Below are 21,720 nucleotides of genomic sequence, written 5' to 3'. Positions count from 1 at the left end.
ACAGAATAGAAAGCTAAAAAACTGATCCTGGTGTATATAAGAGGTTCAGTATATTAAAAACATAAGTGGAAAAAAAATCCATTGTTCAATAAATGCCATTGGAAAAACCATCTACTTGAAAAATTAACTTATATGTTACTTCAAGTTAAAGACCAAACTTAATTGTCAGATTAAAATGTAAATAAACATGAAATTCAGGCTGAGCGTGGTGACTAATGCTTGTAATCCCAGTACTTTGGGAGACAAAGGCAAGAGAATCTCTTGAGACCTGGAGTTCAAGACCAGCCTGGGCAACATAGTAAGATCCCATCTCTACAAAAACATGCCAGCCATGGTGGCATGTGCCTGTAGTCCCATCTACTCAGGAGGCTGAGATGGGAGGATTGCTTGAGCCTAGGAGGTTGAGGCTGCAGTGAGCTTATGATGATGCCACTGCACCCCAGCCTGGATGACGGAGTAAAATCCTGTCTCAAAAACAACCCAAAAAACTATTTTAAGTCTCACGAAACTCAAAAAGATTTTAGGAGAAAGCACAGGTAAATAATTATATAATCTTAAAGTCAGAATGACTATAAAGGCAAAAAATATGTCAGAAAAGATGGATCAACTTGTAAATTTTAAATTTGCATGTCAAGAGATCAAAGCCATTTAAAAATTAGAGGAAAACTAAGAAAAAATATGTAGCAGGTGACATTAAAATGAATACATTTTTAACATGCAATTTTCACAAATCACAGTCTGAAATATGAACACAGATAGGAAAACCATCAAACAACACCTCTAAACTTGGGAAATAGCACCAAGAACTGTAATATTCTGTAATGTCAGGAATATTGCAAAACAGTAATTTTCTCTCTCCCTCTCTCTCTCTTTTTTGAGACGGAGTCTCACTCTGTCGCCCAGGCTGGAGTGCAGTGGTGCATTCTCAGTTCAGTTCACTGCAACCTCCGCCTCCCAGGTTCAAGCGATTCTCCTGCCTCAGCCTCCCAAGTAGCTGGGATTACAGGTGCGCACGCCACCATGCATGCTCGGCTAATTTTTGTATGTTTAGTAGAGACAGGGTTTTGCCATGTTGGCCAGGCTGATCTTGAACTGACCTCAGGTGATCCACCCACGTCGACCTCCCACAGTGCTGAGATTACAGGCGTGAGTGATCACGCTCGGCCCTCATCCATTTTTAATGGAAATTTGAAGCCTGGAAAATATAATGCAACAAAATACTATCTGTGGTTATTTTTACGTAGTAAGACTATGGATGATTTTTTTTTTTCAAAAATGTGTTTATCAAGGTCATCTACAATAAACATGGTACTTTAGTTATTATTTCTTTAAAAAAGAACAAAATAAAAATTGAAATCAGAATGTCTGTTCAGCAAAGGACATAATCCTTTGTGAAAAGAGGCTCAACAAAACCACAATGAGACACCATCTCACATTCAGTAGGATGATGCCTATCCAAACAAACAAGAAACCTACCAAAAAATAAGTATAGGCAAGAATGTGGAGACACTGGAAACCTTGGGTACTGTTGTTGGGAATGTAAAATGGTGTAACAACTGTGGAAAACTGTAGTTTCCTTTAAAAATTAAATAGTTATCAGATTATCTGGCAATTCCACTTCCGTGTACACACTCAAAAGAATTGAAAGCAAGGTCCCAAATAGATATTTGCATAGCCATGTTCATAGCAGCATTATTCACAAGAGCTAAAAGATGGACAACCCAATTGTTCACTGATGAATAAATGAACAAATAAACAAAATGTGGTCTATACATACAATAGAATATCTTCAGTCTTGTTTTTTAAATTCAACCTTAAAAAGAAAGGAAATTCTGGGCCAGGGGCAGTGGCTTGTGCCTGTAATCCCAGTGCTTTGGGAGGCTGAGACAGGAGGATTGCTTGAGCCCAGGAGTTCGAGGTTACAGTGGGCTATGATGGCACCACTGCACTCCAGCCTGGGTGACAGAGCAAGACCCTGTCTCTTAAGGAAAAAAAGAAAAAAAAAAGTAAGGAAATTCTGACACATGCTACAACATGAACAAATTTTGGGGACATTATGCTAAGTGAAATAAACTCGTCAAAAAAAGACACCTACTCTTTGCTTCTGCTTACATGAGGTTCCTAAAGTAGTCAAATCAACAGAGACACAAAGTAAAAAGGTGATTGCCAGGGGCTGGGAGGAGAGGGGAATGAAGAGTTGTTGCTTCATGGGTACAAAGTTTCAGTTTTGCAAAATGAAAATTATTCTGATGACTGGTTGCACAACAATGTGAATATACTTAACATTACCGAATTGTACATTTAAAATCATTAAGACAGTAAATTTTATGTTATGTGTATGCTATCACAATATAATTTTTTAATTGAACTCATTTATTTTATTAGTTTATTAGTTTAAAATAAATTTATTAGTTTAAATTTATTAGTTTAAAACTCAGTTTGTTGGTTGCTGCCTTCCTCAACACCATCCCTGCCACTCCCAAATCATTGGATTAGAAAGCAAATTCAAAACTTGATTAAAAATTTATATATATATATACACACACATATATACCCCTATGTCTGTATACATTCATATATATGCACACACAAAGAAGGAGTTTTTAAAATATGAGCAAGATCTTCAGATAGAAGAACAAGGCTTATTCAGTGCACAAAACTCTCAAGAATACTGAGCTACTACAAATGCTATTCTAAATGAATTTCAAACCTCCCCAAGGATTTAGCTACAGGAATATGATTCTAGGAAATTAGGTACTGGAACTCCTTTGCTAGATTTCAGATGATCCAGCAGTTTTATGAACAACTGGGGACAGTATAATACCAAAAGCATAAGCAACAAAAGAAAAAAAAAAGGTAAATTGGATTTCATCAAAATTTAAAACTTTTGTATACCATCAAAAAAGTAAAAAGATAATCCACAGAATGGCAGAAAATATATGCAAACCATAGATGTGATAAGGGCTTAGTGTCTAGAATACATAAATAATTCATACAATTTAACAATATGAGAAATAACCCAGCTGAAAAAAATGGACAAAGATTTGAATAGACATTTCTCCAAGGAAGACACACAAATGGCCAAAAAAGCATGAGAAAAGATGCTCATCATTGTTAGTTATTAGGGAATGCAAATTAAAGCCACAATGAGATACCAATTCCCACCCACCTGATGGTTATAACCAAAATAAGGAAAATAGCAAGTGTTGGCCAGGATGTGCGGAAATTGGAACCTTCAAATGCTGCTGGTGGGAATGTAGAATGGTACAGCTTCTATAGAAAAGAGTGTGGAAGTTCCTCAAAGAGCTAAACATAGAGTTATTATATGACCAGCAATTCTACTCCTAGGCAGAACACAAGAAAACTGGAAATTGTTTGTTTGTTTGTTTTGAGACAGTCTCACTCTATTGCCCAGGCTGGAGTGCAGTGGCGCGATCTTGGCTCACTGCAACCTCCGGCTTCCGGGTTCAAGCGATTCTCATGCCTCGGTCTCCTGAATAGCTGGGATTACAGGCTTGTGCCACCGTGCCTGGCTAATTTTTGTATTTTCGGTAGAGATGGGGTTTCACCATGTTGGCTAGGCTGATCTCGAACTCCTGACCTCAAGTGATTCGCCCACCTTGGCTGGGATTACAGGCATGAGCCACGGTGCCCGGCCTTGAAAACGTATGTTTAAACAAAAACTTGTAAAAAAATGTTAATAGCAATATTATTCCTAACAGCCAAAACGTGGAAACAAACCAAATGTCCATCAACTAATTGGAAAAACTAATGAATAGGATACATACAGAACAATAGAACATTATTCGGCCCTGAAAAGGAAGGAAGTACTCATACATGTTACAACATAGATGAACCTTGAAAACATTATACTAAGTGAAAAAAAAAAAAAAACAGACATAAAAGACCATGTACTGTTTGGTTCCATGTCTATGAAATGTCCGAAACAGGCAAATCCACTCAGAAAAAAAAAGCAGAAAGCAGATTAGTGATTGCTAGGGGCTGGGGGGAGTGGGAAAAATAAAATGACTGCTTAGTGGTACAACCTTTCTTTTGGAGGGGTGATGAAAATGTTCTGGAATTAAACATAAATGGTTATGCAACATTGTGAATGCAGTAAAAGCCATTAAACTGTTCACTTCAAAGCGGCCAAAACGAGAATTTTATGTTATGTGAATTTTGTCTCGATTATTAAAAAACAAAACAAAACAAAAAACAGCCATGGGCAGCATAGCTTTCTTTCAGAGCCTTCAGTGGAATTGGATAGAAAGAGCATTAGAGATTCCTAGGACAACACAATGACCACTGAGGTTAGACGACTGTGCAGGTCACACGGCCAGTCAATGGCAGAGCCAGGACTACCAGCTGGCTTTACTCAGTGCTTTCTGCAGGATGCCGTCAGAATCAGAGCCCATGCAGTTTATCTGTATATTCTCAAAAACAAACACAAACCACCTTTAAAACCAGGCACTTGCACACAAGACAGTATTAGTGTGCAGTACCTATGGTACTAGGTTACCACCAGTTGCAACCAACTAAATCAAGTGTCCATCAGTCCTACCTGCCAATGCTTTTATTGATGACTCTTTCATTAGTTTCATTTGCTTGTATTTCATGATTGTTATGGACTTTGTGTTTGTGTTCCCCTCTCCAAAATTCCTATGTTGAAATCCTAACCCCTAATGGAATGGTATTAGCAGGTAGGGCCTTTGCAAGGTGCGTAGGCCATGAGAGTGGAGCCCTCATAAACAGGACTAGTGACCTTATAAAAGAGACCCCAGAAAGCTCCCTTGGCCCCTTCCACTATGTAAGGACACAAGGAGAAGATGGCAATCTGGAAACCATAAAGTGGGCCCTCACCAGATACCAGATCTGCCAGCATATTGATCTTGGACTTCCCAACCTCCAGAACCATGAGAAATAAGTGTTTCTTGTTCAAGCCACCTGGTCCTGGTAATTTGTTATCACAGCCTGACTAAGACAATGATTTACATCAAGTAGAAAAATTACACTGTCATCACATTGCTCTAATTTCTAATCTTAGAAAAGCATGTCATTCATACTGTCACAGTTGACTTGTGTCCCAGGGATATTTGAAGACATTTCTTGTATTTTAAAAAATGATAGATGGAATGTCAGCAGTTTAGGGCACATTCATAAAGACAAATCAACAGTCCATTTTATAAATGGCTCCAAAGAGTACACTGAAACAAACAAACAAACAAACAAACAAAAAAACCGGCATTCAGAACTTTTTTGCAATAATACATTCTTTGGAGATAAAATGAGAAAAAATAATTAATATCAAAAGCAAATCAGTATATATCAGAGTGATATATAAAAAGCTCTCTAGTCACATATCCCTGGGGTTCAAGCCCTGCCTCTGGCTTTTCATTAGTAAGTTGCTTTATATATTAGTCTGTTCTCATCCTACTAATAACGACATACCTGAGACTGGGTAATTTATTGAGAAAAACAGGTGTAATGGACTCACTGTTGCACACGGCTGGGGAGGCCTCACAATCACGGCAGGTGGTGAAAGGCATGCCTTACATGGCAGCAGGGAAGAGAGAATGAGAACCAAGCAAAAGGGGAAAACTCTTACAAAACCATCAGATCTTGTGAGACTTATTCACTACAATGAGAACAGTGTGGGGGAAACCGCCCCCATGATTCAATTATCTCTCATCGGATCCCTCCTACAACATGTGGGAATTATGAGAGTACAATTCAAGATGAGATTTGGGTGGAGACACAGCCGAACCATATCATTTTACAAGTTGCATTTACCTTTATATATTGCATTTGCAAAATAAAAATAAGAGTAACACCTACTTAGTAGAGTCATCTTAGAATTAATAAAATAGTCCATACAAAGCATTTAACACAGGACTTACCCCGTAGAAAATATGGAGTTTAATGGGATGTAAAATATTTTGCCTGCAAAATTAAATTGTACCCTTATGTTTACTACATATCTCTGGCAGTGTAACTGAGCCACAGAATTGACTATTGGAAGAAATATGATACTAGATTAGGAAATATTAGTTCAAATCCTAGTTTACATACTTACTAAATAGCAAGCCCTTAGGAATTAGGCAAGTAAATATCACTAAATCTCAGTTTCCTTATTTACAGAAAATAAATAATGCCTGTATCAGCCAGTGTTGGGGCAAGGTTTTATTAATAGAACAATATACTCTAAACATTCTAAAACGTAGAATCTAGAATTTAAAAGCACATTCCAGAGTTATATAATGCTACATAAATAACACAGCTTTACTGGTAGAGGACTACAGTGGGACTGAAAACAAGAGACCTCTATCCCAGTCCTGGGACTATCACCTGGGCTCCAAGGAATGAAGTAGTTTTCAGGACATCACTTTCTTCACTTGTAGAATGAGGTAATTAAACAATCATTAGGTCTCTTGCAAGTTCTGACATTCAATGAGGGTATACATTTGAATCCATAATCATTTCTGACTTCCCCTTCTTGCTCAAGAAAGTAGAGAGGGATGCTAGCAACAAAGGACCCTGGAATACGTGGCCTGTCTTTACCAGGCTAGAAAAACTCCCCAGCCTCACCCTGATTTCCATGGTACAGAGCCATGAGTTCGTGAACCATGCAACACTGCATATGCAACCATGCAAAGGCCATGGCCAGAAGTTGTCACTGGGGTTCAATGACAGCAGTTCTCCTCTCCATCCTTGAGCTCCAAGGGGAAAGATGGTAGATGCTGGTTAGCTGGCAGGAGTTTTCTTCTGGTTAGATTGTAGGCCCCAGACCTGGGGAAGCCTATTTCATCCCAAATCTAATCCTTCTTCCTTCCTCCCACAATTAATTATTGCAGGCCAATTAATTGAGCAACAACTTTTTAAATCATTAAAGACTTGTTATAATTTAACTAAGTATACAAATATTATTCAGCCATAAAAAGGAAGGAAATGCTGTCACATATTACAACATAGATGAACCTTAAGGGCATTATGCTAAGTGAAACAAGCCAGTCACAAAGAACATAAACAGTGTCATTTCACTTATATGAGGAATCTAGAGTAGTCAAGCTGGCAAAGACAGAAAAGAGAATGGTGGTTGCCAGGGGCTGGGAAGAGGTGGAATGAGAAGCTGGTGTTTAATGGGTACAGAGCTTCAGCTTGGGGGGATGAAAAAGTTCTGGAGATTGGTTGCACAACAATGTGAATACACTTAACACCACTGGACTGTACACTTAAAAATGGTTAAGGTGGCAAATTTTATGTTATATAAAAATTATTTTTTAATTTAACTAATTATATGATTAGTTAAATAATCAGCTGGGAAATCAAGAGCAAACAATAATTATGGATTTTCATCATTTCCTTCCCCTCTCCAAGTACTCCCCACCTCTACTTTCCTCCTTTTGAACCCAGGTGGGTCTTAGGTTTTTTGGAATCTTGAACACACAAATGCTCATATCTCCTGTTTCGAACCAAATACGACCTGTAAAGTATCAAGGTATTGCCTTTATTCCAAATCTCCACCACACACCCCACTAACTACGCATTCGTTTTGTTTAATAGTCTAGTCTGTTACCAAACCACGGATCTCTGGGGACAACTTGGGCATCAGTCATTCGCCTGAGGAGCAGATGGCTTTAATCATTGGAATTTCTCTTTAACTAAGATTAATGCAAGTTAAGAATTCTGAATGGGAGAAGGGCAGCCAAAGAGTGATTTTAGAACTTGTTGTCCTTTGGAAGAAGAAAGGTCTAGAAGGGGCATCCTATGGGGATGGAGTGGGGATGATGTTGAACAGTTAGAGGGCAGCACTGCACTAGGCTCCCAGGGCCAGAAAAGACTCAACACAGGGAGAAGGGATGGGGACCCAGATGGAAGGGAGCACCAGAAAGCACTTCACAGACTCATTGACGTTGTCAAGCTCAGCAGCACTGTGCAGTTCACTCAGTGGCACCTGCCCTGGAGAGGAAGAGAATCACTCCCTGTCACCCCAGCCTGTATAGGTTGTTTACTGCTGGGAAAAGGGCCTAGAGGCCCCTTTGGAAAGCATTCTTATGGTCCAGTATCCCAGGTGGAGCCACTGATTCTCACTACACTGTGTCTGGGGTGAAATGGAGGGAGTTCCTAGGAGGAAGGGAAGAGGCTGAAGGACCCCTGGGCACTGACAAGGGAGGATTGGGCCAACAGAGATGCCCTTCTTCTCTCTCTTCCAAGAGGTTCAGAGTCTTTCACAGTGGTGATCAATGTAACCTCACTGCAGCCCAAAGTGGACTTATAGGGAAAAGAGAATAACAGGATAGACGCTTTCCTCATTCACAATCACTATACCAGCTCTTTCTCTCTGCCAAAATCTGACATGCCAAGTCAAGCCACACCCATCGCTTTCTGGTGCTGTCTGGCTCACACTCTGAACATAATTTCATTTAGTTCCTGCAAATGCACATGTCCAACATCTCTAATCTTCCATGAGCTGTGTGGCATGTGGGTCAAGGAAGCCTGTTCTCTCCCTTCCCAAAGCCTTGCTAAGGGAACAGCAGGCCTCTTAGTGCAACAGCTGAGCAAAGCCACGTCTGACCATACACTAATAACACACAAATAAAGCTGCAAGAGAGGAGGGATGGTGTGAGTCAGGGTCCCAGGATCCACCCACTCTCAATCTCCCCTACCTTTCTCTGCGCCAGGGCTTCCAATTAGAATGCATGGAGATGCTGGCACTCACCCGGCTCATTCATTGAAAACTAACTAATGACAAGTCAACTCAGTCAAAACGGTGGGCCAGTTGAGCTTTTCAGAAGTCGCTATTGTTATAAATATAAACACATGTATAGCCACAGCCTTTCCCCTTTTGTACAGACATGAAATATTGAAACATTGCAAGTACTGACCCAGATAAATGCTCTTAGTCATGAATGACAAAATCCCATTGAACAGACCTTATATGATAAGGCAAGATTAAACATGAAAATTCAGGGGAAGGTGCTGCAGAAAGGCCAAGCTAGAATTGCCCTCTGTTAGTAATAACTGGGCAACTGAAGCCAATGTGGATTGCAATCTAAAATTGCCTGTTGGTTCGTTTGCGTATTTTTCTCTTCAAATCTCCCCCTCTGTGTGCCTTAGATTTACAATTTAGAATTTCAAACATCTAAGAGTCCAAATGGCCAAGAAAAAAGAAGTGTTATTCAACCCGATGAAACTATGCCTTTCAAACTTGAGTTTTAATTCACTGCTATCATGATAGGGGTGGCCACTTTCAACCCCTATCCTCTGATCTGCCATTTTTTACATGATCTCTTTTTTATTCTCCAGTTGTTTTTTCTGCTTTGTCTAGGACATTAGAATCACCAGCACAACTCGCCATGCATGAGGCTACTCACTCAACCATGATGCTGTATGATTTTGGCCCTCACCCAATGTATTCACATAGGGAAGTGTTTCACACACACTCAGCTTTCAGTATAAGTTAAATTATTAGAAACTTTTACTTCAATTGTCTGATCACTTGGAACAAAGCAAGTTTTTTTGGGTTTAGGTTCTTCTGGTTGACTCATAGTGAAATATGGATATGAGACACTCCCTTACATGAACAAATTAGAGGGCAGGGCTGGGGGTGGACATAAATTATTAGTTGTGACACCTTTTACAAATGACAGCAAGTGGCTTATATTTCCTAGACTTGACCCTACAAAAGTCAAAACTCTATGTCACATCAGCAAACAGTCACATCATGCCCCAACCATCATCACCAACTCTGCATTGTTCTCAAAGGCTGTCACTGTAAGTACACAAATGTAAATGCTTGTGGGATCCCTCACTGAATATGTATAGACCACTCCCAACTACTCTGGAAGCCTTCTGAGAAGAAGAAACCTCTTGCACTTTGTATAACTAACCTTCCCCCTGCCCTACAAGGCAAGGCGCACGATAGGTATTCAATCAATAATCATTCATTGATTGACTTCTCATTTTTACCACCAGACATGGGAGAGAAACAGAAAACGTGTTAAAACATTTTGCATTGTAAATTATCAGTTAAGAAATTAAGGCTGTGGAAAAGAATTACGCTAGTGTAAGGATCACTCAGATAAAGAGAGAATTGTGGTGTGAGATTATTACTGCGCTGAAAATGCTCACTGTTCATATTTGTCAGAAAGTGACAAACATTTTTTAAAATCAAGAGTGACCAAAACGGCCTTTGTTTCCCCCATTAACACAGGAAGAGGGGGTTTAGTCTTCTTCGATAGTCTATTTCGAATGCGAGGGGTTTTCCCCCTTTTCTTGTCTTTTTGACCCTTTGAACATAATCCACTTAGTTCCCCGGTTCCTAAAGCGCCTCCCACATAGCGGTTTGGGGAGAGCTCCGTGAAGCCCTGGCTGAGACACTTATTGGAACTTTGTTCCCCACATAGGCTATTTAGGAGCGTCTCGGTTTCCTCGGGCGACTCCACGGCCTCCCTGGCTCTTCTCAAGCTGCGAGCAGGAGTCAAGGGCGGTGCGGTGCTCTGAGGCGGTCCGGGGGGCGCTGACCATGGTCCTGGCCTCGGAGCTCAGGACGTGAGCGCAGAAGGCGCCGGCGGAGGCTGCGGGGAGCGGCCGTCGGAACCCCCACCCCTCCCGACCACCGGGGAGCCGCGGGCCTTCACGCAAAGCCTCCACCGCACGCTCCGAGCCGCCTCAAAAAAAGGGTGGGGCACCCAGTTGCAGCTGCCATCGGAAGCCGCCCGGGAGGATTTCAGAAGAATGGAACCTCGGCCAACCCCCTCCCAGGCGACCACCGCCCGCCCCAGCAAGTGATCAGCCCATCCCCTACGCCCACCCCCCACCTCTCAAGCTCAAGGAGACTCGGGCAGCCTTTGTGGGCTCACGGTCGCCCACCGCCCAGCCCGAGCCTCGCCGCACCCTGCGCGGAGAAGGGGCGGGTAGGGCGGGGTGCGCGTGCAGATGCGGGAGGCGAGGTACAGGGCGGGGCATGAAGGCGGGCGCGCCGGGCTCAGGGGCGAGGGAGGGGCGATCCCCGAGCCCCGTCCTCCGTCTCCACCCCCCACCCCCACACCGACCTGGTCGTAGATGTTCTGCAGGGCTTCCTTGCCCGAGGCCCTCCGGATCTCCACCTTCCGGCTCGATTCAACAGATGGCTCCCCGCCGGCGCGCCGGCCCTGCCGCGAGTACGGCGGCTGCGGGTCCGGACCCAAGTGGGCGACGTCCCGCTGCTGAGCCACCACTTGCCCCGAGCCCCGGCCCACCGACAGCGAGTCGAAGTCGATGGTCTTGTTCTCCGAGGACCCTTCCACCGGGCAGAACATGCCACAGAATTTCTGCCGGGGCTTGGGGCTGCCGGAGCCCAGGTTTTTAAAAAAGGCAGGGACCTCTTCGTCCTCTGCCGCCTTCCCGGATTGCTTTCTCTCGGCCATGGCTCGGGGGCTCAGGGAGGGTCCTCGCCGTCCGTCCGTCCGTCTGCCAGTCCCTAACTCTCCCTTGCTGTGTGCACAAGCCCCCTAGCTGCTGCCGCGGCTGCCGCTCGCCGCCCACCGCAAGGTGCACAGAAAGGAAGGAGGGCTGGCGAGCCGGCGACCCACCCTCCCGGTCCCTCCCCCTGACCCCGCTTCTCCCCTCCCTGCCCACGCCCCCCGCGGCTACAGCGCGAGCTCGGGTAAGCGGCAAAGTTGGATCTGGGAGGGCGTCCGCGGCGGCTGCGGGAGCCGAGAGGCTGCCAGTTCCCGGCAGCGCGGGGAGGAGGGAGGCGCGGGTGGGGCGCGGCGCCGGGGAGGGGAGCAGCGCGCAGGGGAGGGCTGGAGGGGAGGGAAGGAGAGAGAGAGGGGAGGGCGGCACCGCCCCTAGCCCCGCGCTCCGGAAGTGAAGCGGCCAGACCACCAGCTAATGGATGCGGAGCGGAGGGCCTGCTGACCGCTCTCCGCGCCTGGGTAAGTATTGGGCAGGGCACGCGGAGTGAGGACCCGAGGGCGCAGCCTTCTGCCCCAGTGCCCCTCTCCTCCACCTGCCTGGTCCAGGCGCCTCTGCCCCGTCGCATGGCGGAGGTGGGCCGGGGGCGAGGGCGCACTGTGGATAGGGCTCCCGCCCCGTTACCCTGGGTGTGAGCTGATGGATGGGAAAAGGGGACAAGCCATGCGCCAGGCTACTCAGGGTATGAGAAGGGGGTTGACACTGAAGATGAACAAGGGGTAGCACACGCAGGGTGGACAGGAGGGGGGCAGCCAAGACGCTGGACACCCAAGCTTCAGTTTGCCCACTCGCCTTGGCAGGCTGCACGGAGCAGAGACTGAAACGAGAAGGTTCCCGCTTCGTGCATCCACTTTGGTGTGGTTGGGGTGACGGGGGAGTTGGGGGACACACAACATGGCGGGAAGAAATGCAGAGGGGCGTAGCAGATGGGAGAGGAACATAGAGAGAGACGCAGGTCTGTGGTCTATGGGGGTGTAGCAAAGGGTGCAGTCGGGAATTCCAGCCCAGTGCCACGACTTAGAGAGGGGGTGCAGACCTGCTCTATTGCCCAAGGCGCCATGGACCATGTCTGCGCCACTGCACCAAGAAGGGCGCAGGAACGTGTCGCGGTTTGGTTTATTCTGCTTCCCCCACCAAAAAAACAAAAAACAAAAAGTGGGCGAAAAAACGAATAGAAACCCCCTCCCCAAATCTCCAGCTTCCCTCGCCCCAGTGCCCCGCCTGATTCCCCCGCCCCTGTTGCGCACTGCGCCACAGCCGCGGCGTTTCCCAGGTTACCAGATGCCACGTGTTTGGGGAGTGAGTGCGGGTGCGTATCTGGTGCGGAGAAGGAGGTAGGATGTGGGCTGTGAGTGCCATGAATTGTGTGGGGCCAAGCGGGGGAAAGGTGTGTAGGAACTTGGTGTGTGTGTGCAGGTAGCTGAGCCACGGCCACAGGGTGGTAAGTTTGCACCAGAGGGCAATTAGATTTGTGTGCTAACACGGTCAATGCGGGTCCTTCATTACTTATTCCCATCTCCACGTCCTTTCCGCCTATCAGTCCCTGCCTCTGCGCGATGACAGCTCCGCCTCTCTTTCCACAGTGGCAAAATCCTGCAGAAATGGTGCCCCTCCTTTGGTGGCCCGGGAGGGAGGTCTGGGCATGCTCAGTAAACCAGGGTGGGTTTGGGCTGAGAGGCCATTTACCGCAGGGCGACCGCGCAGGGCCGTGTAACCAGGAATCCAATCCCATTGTCAGCCCAGGATTAAATGCGGTTACCAACCACCCCCACCATCCAATTGTGAGAGATAGTTTGGTGAATAGAGTTACATCTGGTTGACAACCAGTCGCAGTTTGAAGATCAGCCCACCGTGATAGGTGGAAAGGCGTCTCCGGATGAGAAAGAGAGACTGAGGAAGAATATAGGAGTGGAGGGGCTGAGAGAACCCGAGGGCGCATTTTGGACTTAGCGCCAGATGTGCTTTGCATTTGAATAAAGCATTTGAAAAAAGCGCTTCCTTCTTCATTCCAAGGAAATGAATTATATCATTTCCTCCTCACAGCCCCTCTGAGATGCGTGCCTTATCAGCACTGCTTTCCAGGTTAAGAAACAGATTAAGAGAGCTTGGGGCGCATCGCCAAGGTTGGGTATTTAGTTAAATGATCCAACAATTCCAGTGAGGGCTTCCACCTCAAAGTCTGGCTTCTTTTCCAGCTTGTCCTGTGACCCCCTTTATGTGAGAAAATACAAGGTTCTTCTATTTCTACCGTATCCAGATATTTCCATCCATGGCCCTATTGTATATCAAGGGTGTTTTTTGCCATGTTTTTATTTGAATGTCACACTGCAGGTCACATTGGCAGGAAGAGTCATCCGAAGACAGCCTAACTTCAGCATGGCAGTCATTCTGTAGACCGTAGAGATGCTTTTTCCTGGGCAGTATCTTTTTACATTCCCTGTTTCCTCTAAATATCCCAGTGGGGAGGAAGGTTGCCCCCAGTTGTTTTTTTATTTTTGTTTTTGTTTTCAGAGAGAGTCTCACACTGTCACCTAGGCTGGAATGCAATGGTGCAAACGCAGCTTACTGTAGCCTTTATCCGCTCGGCTCTCTCCTCAGCCTCCCAAGTAGTTGGGACTACAGGCGACTGCCACACGCCCAGCTAATTTTTTTATTTTCCTTTTTGTAGAGACAGGGTCTCACTGTGTTGCCCAGGCTGGTCTCAAACTCCCGGGCTCAAGTGATCCTCCCGCCTTGGCCTCCCAAAGTGCTAGGTTTACAGGTGTGAGCCACTGTACCTGCCCCTCCCCCACAGCCCCCACATTTTAGAAAGGAAATGTCAGGCATGGAGAAGTCAGCAGTCTCAGGTCTGTGAGACTCCTGGGCACAGGGTGAAGCAGTATTTTGCCCTCCTGGCTCTCTGGCACCGCTGGTGCCTTCAGCACCTCCTAGAAGACTCAGGAGATGTGCCCACAGCAGGAGCACTGCTGATAGAGTTACAGGACAGCACTGTGGCGTATGGCCCCCATTCGAGTTGATGAAGATGTTTAGGCCAAGGGGGAAATGGTTGTAGCCCCTTAACACATACTCCGCAGCAGTAACTGGGAGGTATTAGGAACTCTAACTTTTTTTTTTTTTTTTCGAGACAGAGTCTCGTTCTGTTACTCAGGTTAGAGTGCAGTGGTACGATCTCGGCTCACTGCAGCTTCCACCTCCCAGGTTCAAGCGATTCTCCTGCCTCAGCCTCCCAAGTAGCTGGGATTACAGGCGCGCACCACCACACCCAGCTAAATTATGTATTTTTAGTAGAGACAGCGTTTCGCCACGTTGGCCAGGCTGGTTTCAAACTCCTGACCTCAGGTGATCTACCCACCTCGGCTTCCCAAAGTGCTGGGATTACAGGCGTGAGTCACCGAGCCTGGACAACTCTAACTTTTTTATGTTCTCTAATCCCCACATGTTCTCCAGAACAAACTCCTTGATAGATGTGCTTCCTCCTTTTTTCTTTTTTCTCAAATGATGGGTTAAAGTTCAAATGTTAAGAAAGGCTGGGTGTGGTGGTTGATGTGTATAATTCAGCACTGTGAGAGGCTGTGATGGGATGATTGCTTGAACCCAGGAGTTTGAGACCAGGCTGGACAATGTAGGGAGACTCCATCTCTATGCAAAATTTAAAAACTAGCCAGGCATGGTGGCATGTGCCTGTGTTCCCAGGTAGTCAGGAGGTTGAGGTGGAAGGATTGTTTGAGCCCAGGAGAGGTCAAGGCTACAGTGAGCCGTGTTTACACAACTGCATTCCAGCCTAGGCAACAGAGTGAGACCCTGTCTCAAAAAACAGAAACAGAAACAAATGCTTGGGGAGTGTTGTGTTAGTAACTTACTGTCTTAAGTCTATTTTGTGTTTCTATAAAGGAATACCTGAGGCTGGATAATTTATAAAGAGGCTTATTTGGGTCACAGTTCGGCAGGCTGTACAAGAAGTATGGTGCTGGCATCTGCGTCTGGTGACCCCTCAGGAAGCTTCTAGTCATAGCAGAAGGCAAAGGGGGAGCAGATGTGGCAAGAAAGGGAGCAAGAGTGAGGGGAGGGAGGTGCCAGTCTGTTTTTAACAATCAGATCTCGAGGAAACTAATAGAACAAGAACCCACTCATTACCCCAAGAATGGCACCAGGCCATTCATAAGGGATCCACTCTCATGACACAAACACATCCCACCAGGCCCCACCTCCAACACTGGGGATCACATTTCACCATGAGATTTGGAGGGGACAAACATTCAAACTATTTCACTTACTGTTCCTAGCAAAAGCAAAGCCCAAATGTGTGTTTGCAAAACCTTCCAGAGACAACAAGAGAGAATTAATTCATAATTCCCAATTTAACTTAGTCGGCCCTGAGGTTTTTTTCCCCCGAATTGTTATACCTAGATTAAACTATTTTTAAACGTTTGAGTGATTCCTAATTAGTTTTGTTAATCAAAGAGGTAAAGCAACTTAATACTGAGTAGTATTGTGAAAGATTGTCCTATTTTTGAATAAGTGCATTAACAGTCTTCCTGCTGAATATTAATGAAGCATAAATACCTGTTCTTCTTACTTATGTGTAACAGGGCAGCTTGGCTTGGCTGGAGCTAAGAGCCAGACACACCATTGTGTGGAGGTGGGTGACGTCTTCCTGTGCTAAAAGGTGAATGAATAAATAAGCTCCTCACCTCTTGCGGAACACTTGGGAACACATAAACAGGTATTTAGCCCCATCTCCTGATTTCATCTTTCACATGGCAAAGACCTTGAATCCTGTCCTTAACTGGGGCTCAGACATTAATCAACAGGTCTGATGAGCATATGGTGGGAACGCCAGATTTCACTGGAGTCCTCAGGAGAAAAAAAGTCACAGTAAGCAAACAAGGGGTGTGACAAGAGTGGGATGAATGCAAGCACAGTGTGAAGCAGAACCCCTATCTGCCCCCAGTTCCATTCCAGACTAGAGTATGGATGCTTCCAGGGAAAGAGAGCACTATGTAGTAAAACTGAACATTGTTTCACCAGGGTTCCAAGCCACCCTGCTGGGAGGCTTCTCTCCAAGAATTCTGGATACCAGAGTGGAAGGCATTTTCCCACCAACTGGAGAGAGACAAAACATCGGAGACCAGGAGGCTGTGGAGAAAGCAGTTGACCCAGGTGCCTCAACTATCCCAGAAGGGTCAGCGCCACGTGGCTGCCAGCATCTTTGAGAAAATCATCCGCAACCAAACTTCAGAGCTGCGGACAGAGGTGTGGTTAGAACTGAGATACAACCTGCCCACCTGGGTCAGGTCTAAAGACAAGAAGTCCTGAGTTCTTGCCACTGAGGAGGCCAGGGTCATTTGTCCAGAAAACTTTGAGACTGTCTTTGAGTGACCTAGTCTGGGACCCATTCACTGGTGGGTTCTAAGGTTAGACGCTCATTCAGGATATTTTCAATACTAAGTCAGTGCATAGCTGCCCCACTAACAAATTGGTGACTGTAGAGTCAGAGCGGGTCAGTTCTTGGGACAATGGCGCTGGCGCTGTTAGAGGACTGGTGCAGGATAATGAGTGTGGATGAGCAGAAGTCACTGATGGTTACGGGGATACCGGTGGACTATGAGGAGGCTGAGATTCAGGAGGTCCTTCAGGAGACTTTAAAGTCTCTGGGCAGTTATAGACTGCTTGGCAAGATATTCCGGAAGCAGGAGAATGCCAATGCTGTCTTACTAGAGCTTCTGGAAGATACTGATGTCTCGGCCATTCCCAGTGAGGTCCAGGGAAAGGGGGGTGTCTGGAAGGTGGTCTTTAAGACCCCTAATCAGGACACTGAGTTTCTGGAAAGACTGAACCTCTTTCTAGAAAAAGAGGGGCAGACGGTCTCAGGTATGTTTCGAGCCCTGGGGCACGAGGGCATGTCTCCAGCCACAGCGCCCTGCATCTCACCAGAATTACTGGCCCATTTGTTGGGACAGGCAATGGCACATGCGCCTCAGCCCCTGCTACCTATGAGATACCGGAAACTGCGAGTGTTCTCTGGGAGTGCTGTCCCAGCCCCAGAGGAAGAGCCCTTTGAGGTCTGGTTGGAACAGGCCACGGAGATAGTCAAAGAGTGGCCAGTAACAGAGGCAGAAAAGAAAAGGTGGCTGGCAGAAAGCCTGCGGGGCCCTGCCCTGGACCTCATGCACATAGTGCAGGCAGACAACCCGTCCATCAGTGTAGAAGAGTGTTTGGAGGCCTTTAAGCAGGTGTTTGGGAGCCTAGAGAGCCGCAGGACAGCCCAGGTGAGGTATCTGAAGACCTATCAGGAGGAAGGAGAGAAGGTCTCAGCCTATGTGTTACGGTTAGAAACCCTGCTCCGAAGAGCCGTGGAGAAACGCGCCATCCCTCGGCGTATTGCGGACCAGGTCCGCCTGGAGCAGGTCATGGCTGGGGCCACTCTTAACCAGATGCTGTGGTGCCGGCTTAGGGAGCTGAAGGATCAGGGCCCGCCCCCCAACTTCCTTGAGCTAATGAAGGTAATACGGGAAGAAGAGGAGGAAGAGGCCTCCTTTGAGAATGAGAGTATCGAAGAGCCAGAGGAAGGAGATGGCTATGGCGGCTGGAATCATGAAGGGGACGACTGAAAACCACCTGGGGGCAGGACCCATAGCCAGTGGGCCTAGGGACATTCACTTTACTAGGCTAAGACCTTTAAATTTTTTTTTCTTTAATGTATGGGACTAAAATCAAAGCATGACAGCCAATTATTGACCTTCCTTTCCTTCCTTCCTTCCTTCCTTCGTTCCTTCCTTCCTTCCTTCCTTCCTTCCTCCCTCCCTCCCTTCCTTCCCTGCCTCCCTCCCTCCCTCTCTCCTTCTCTCCTCTCCTTCTCTCCTTCCTTCCTTCCTTCCTTCCTTCCTTCCTTCCTTCCTTCCTTCCTTCCTGCCTTCCTTCCTATTTTTCTTTTTCTCTTTCTTCTTTATTTCGTGGGTCTCACTCTCATCACCCAGGCTGGAGTGCAGTGGCTCACTGCAGCCTTGACTTCCCAGGCTCAGGCTCAGGTGATCCTCACACCTTAGCCTCCCAAGTACCTGGGACTATAGGCATGGACCACCACGCCTAGCTATTCTTTTGTTTCTTGGTAGAGACAGGGTTTTGTGTTGCTCAGGCTGGTCTGGAACTCCTAGGCTCAAATGATGTGCCCAACTCAGCCTCCCGAAGTGCTGGGATTATAGGCATGAACCACCATGCCTGGCCCTTGATTTTTCTTTTTAAGAAAAAATATCTAGGAGTTTCTTAGACCCTTTGTAGATTATTAATGAACAAAAGATTAAACTCCAAATATTAGATAGTAAGCCTGAAGGAATCTGAAACACTTGTACTTCCAATTTTCTTTACATAATCCCAAGTAGACCAGAATTGGCCCATACCATAGAAGAAAGAATTGGCAGTCAAAAAAAAAAAAAAATGCCTTTTGTAATATGTTTGAAAAATAAAGCTGTTTGACTTGTCAGGTGTTTCGCTTCCTTAAATCAGCAAATTCTCCCTGAGTACCTGGCTTTGTGAGACACAGTTCAAGGAGTTACAAGACTACAGCTATAACCTACAGTTGAGCTGTTATAAACCAACAAAATGAGCCCTGCCCTCAGACAGGTTCCAGTCTAGATGAGGAGATGATCTAGACAGGTAAAAGGCTAACTAATCCTTTGTGTGAATTCAGTTCATCACCCCAATAAAAGTGTCATCACCCAGTGAATAGGACCATCTCCGCTTGCAGGTTTTTGTTGATATTGTCGTTATTGTGTTGTTTTAACCTGGGAAGTGTTCTTCCTGCCTTTCTGCTAGGTGTCAGATAGATGGTCCCAGAACTAGGTGCTGTGTCGGGCCCTGAAAACACAGATGACTCAATCTAAGCTCTGCTTTCAAGAGGTCCACAGCCTGAGAGGTGTCCCCAGAGAAAGGGGGACATAAGGGGACAGCATGCTCAAGAGCAGAGGTGTTTAGGGCAGGTTTGGATTTAGTGAGCAGGCTGGTTTGCTTACAGAAGATTTTTAGTGGCAACAAAGGACAAAGAGGAGAGAAAAGGAACTCACATTTATTGAGGGCCTACTGTGTGCAAGGTGTTTCATGTATATCTCACTGAATGTATACAGCCACCCTGTTGTGGTATAATTTTGCTCTTTATAAAGAGAAAGAAACTGAAGCTCAGATGGTCTCCTCAACACCAAAATGCTAAGAAGTAATGGAGCCTAGACAGAAACCCAGACCTTTGACTCACACTAGTCCACCCTCCACCATCTTGATGACTTTCACATTGTGCTCTGCAGTTCTGCAGAGATTTTCCAGTAGTTCCATCTCCAAAATGTATTTTAAACTCTTTATTTTTTTTTAATTGTTATTATTATTATTTTGAGACTGAGTCTTGCTCTATCGCCCAGGCTGGAGTACAGTGGCACAATCTCAGCTCACTGAAACCTCTGCCTCCCAGGTTCAAGTGATTCTCATGCCTCAGCCTCCCAAGTAGCTGGGATTACAGGCGCCCACCACCATGCCCGACTAATTTTTGTATTTTTAGTAGAAACGGGGTTTCGCCATGTTGGCCAGGCTGGTCTCAAACTCCTGACCTCAAGTGATCCGCTCACCTCAGCCTCCCAAAGTGCTGGGATTACAGGTGTGAGCCACCACGCCCGGCCTAAACTCTTTAAATCTCTAGTAAATAACAGCTAGATTCAAATGGGCTGATAACCAAATTTTAACACAGAAGCATTCACCACCAGGTTTGCGTTTATTTCCAGATGGGCTCATTTTGTGTAGACCTTAGAGCAAAGTTTCCTTTATGGTGTCTGTGTATGTATCTGAACTTTTAATTGTTCATAGATTTTAAAAGCGGTAGTACCACATGGCTGTTTAGATCAGACCTGTGTATTTAGGTCAGACCTGTGTATCACATAAGTGTGTGAGTGCAGTGCAGATGAGCACCATTTAGTTATATGTGCTAGGCAAAGCTCCAACACAGTTGATGTGTAGTCTCGTGGTAGATTTGTGCATACTGTAAGCAAATTGCTTAGCTTCTCTAGACATCAGTTTCCACATCTGAAAAATAAGAAGATGAGAGTACACGGTTGTTATGAACAAATGACTTAATGCTTTTAAAGCACGTTGCATGACATCTGGAACACGGAAAGCCCTCAATACATTGAAGCGCTTAGGATTTTCATGATGTTGCTGTCTGCTCAATTCAATGCATGCTTTCTTTATTGTCCTGACAGTTGTGCGGTCACAAGTTAATATGCTTCCAGTTGACTTCCAGTCTACCGTGGTGTTAGAAACCGTTTCAGCTCTTATTGTAAATTTGAGTGCTTGTTGTTTTTTATATTTGTGATGACTCTTCCAGCAGTTGTTGACAATTGTGAGAGGTTTGACTTTTAAATAATTACTTATTTTTTCTGATTGTGGTTCAGTTTAACTGAAGAATATCCTGAGATTGTAAGAAAAGCATTTTTTTAAAGGTATCACTTGTGATCATTTATCTTTCTAAATTATATTTTTAATACTGTTCGACCAAAGTGATGCGGTGGTTACCATGACTCCCTAATTTCATGTGCTTTTGTATTTATGAAAATGGTTTCATTGTCATTTATTGACAGTATACAAAGTAAAATGTTATAAATGTGACGTTATAAAATAAATATATGCTAATAAAATCCTAAGTTTTTCTGATTCCTGTATTGTGGCCTCTATAAACTACTGCCTGAAGAAGGAGCTTTGTTACTGAAAAATTTTGAGAGATAACTTGAGAAAATCAAGCTAAAGTCAAAAGGTCTTAGAATTCTCTAGGCAAGAAAACCTGAAAGCAAAAAATGCTTGAATAAGAATACTTGAACTATGTCTCTGGGGACAAGAGAGAGCTTGATCCACCCATCATCGATTTCTCTTTTAAAATATACAGAAACAAAAGATGGAGGTCAGTTGCCTCAGAGACCCCCCAGCTCATTTGCTTAGGAAAGTAACCGTACAGATAAATTTCCAGGCTCTATTCTACCAAGGGTGAATGACCCTGAAGGTAGAATATTGCTTTTCTGGACTGAAGTAACCCTTTTTTTCTTTTTTCTTTTTTCTTTTTTTTTGAGACAAGGTGTCACCCATGCTGGAGTACAGTGGTGCAATCTCGGCTCACTGCAAACTCTGCCTACTGGCTTCAAGTGATTCTCATGCCTCAGCCTCCCGAGTAGCTGGGATTACAGAGGTGTACCACCACGGTCCAGCTAAGTTTTTGTATTTTTAGTAGAGATGGGGTTT

The 21,720-nt window shown here is 45.3% G+C and overlaps 2 protein-coding genes across 3 annotated transcripts in view; one reads left to right on the top strand and one right to left on the bottom strand.

Moving 5' to 3' along the window:
- DPYSL2 (dihydropyrimidinase like 2) overlaps positions 1-11,535 on the bottom strand; it is a 138,455-nt gene extending 126,920 nt beyond the window's left edge. Inside the window, exon 1 of the mRNA XM_005562887.4 lies at positions 11,052-11,535. Coding sequence (XP_005562944.3) covers positions 11,052-11,405 — 354 coding nt within the window. The 5' untranslated portion in view covers positions 11,406-11,535. The remainder of the gene's footprint in view (positions 1-11,051) is intronic.
- A 311-nt stretch (positions 11,536-11,846) lies between these two features.
- PNMA2 (PNMA family member 2) lies at positions 11,847-21,141 on the top strand. Of its 2 annotated transcripts, none has more exon segments than NM_001348450.1 (3): positions 11,847-11,915; positions 16,044-16,177; positions 16,483-18,145. In NM_001348450.1, a coding segment is annotated over 1 exon segment (1,095 nt). In that variant the 5' UTR covers positions 11,847-11,915; positions 16,044-16,177; positions 16,483-16,970; the 3' UTR covers positions 18,066-18,145.
- The last annotated feature ends 579 nt before the right edge of the window (positions 21,142-21,720 follow it).

This window comes from Macaca fascicularis, chromosome 8, assembly GCF_037993035.2.
Source record: "Macaca fascicularis isolate 582-1 chromosome 8, T2T-MFA8v1.1".
Classification (NCBI taxonomy): Eukaryota; Metazoa; Chordata; class Mammalia; order Primates; family Cercopithecidae; genus Macaca; species Macaca fascicularis.
This window is presented reverse-complemented; position numbering and strand designations above follow the sequence as displayed.

Bases quoted from the DNA above. Each gene is read 5' to 3' on its own strand.
- PNMA2 (XM_015454370.3), top strand. From the start codon at position 16,971: ATGGCGCTGGCGCTGTTAGAGGACTGGTGCAGGATAATGAGTGTGGAT.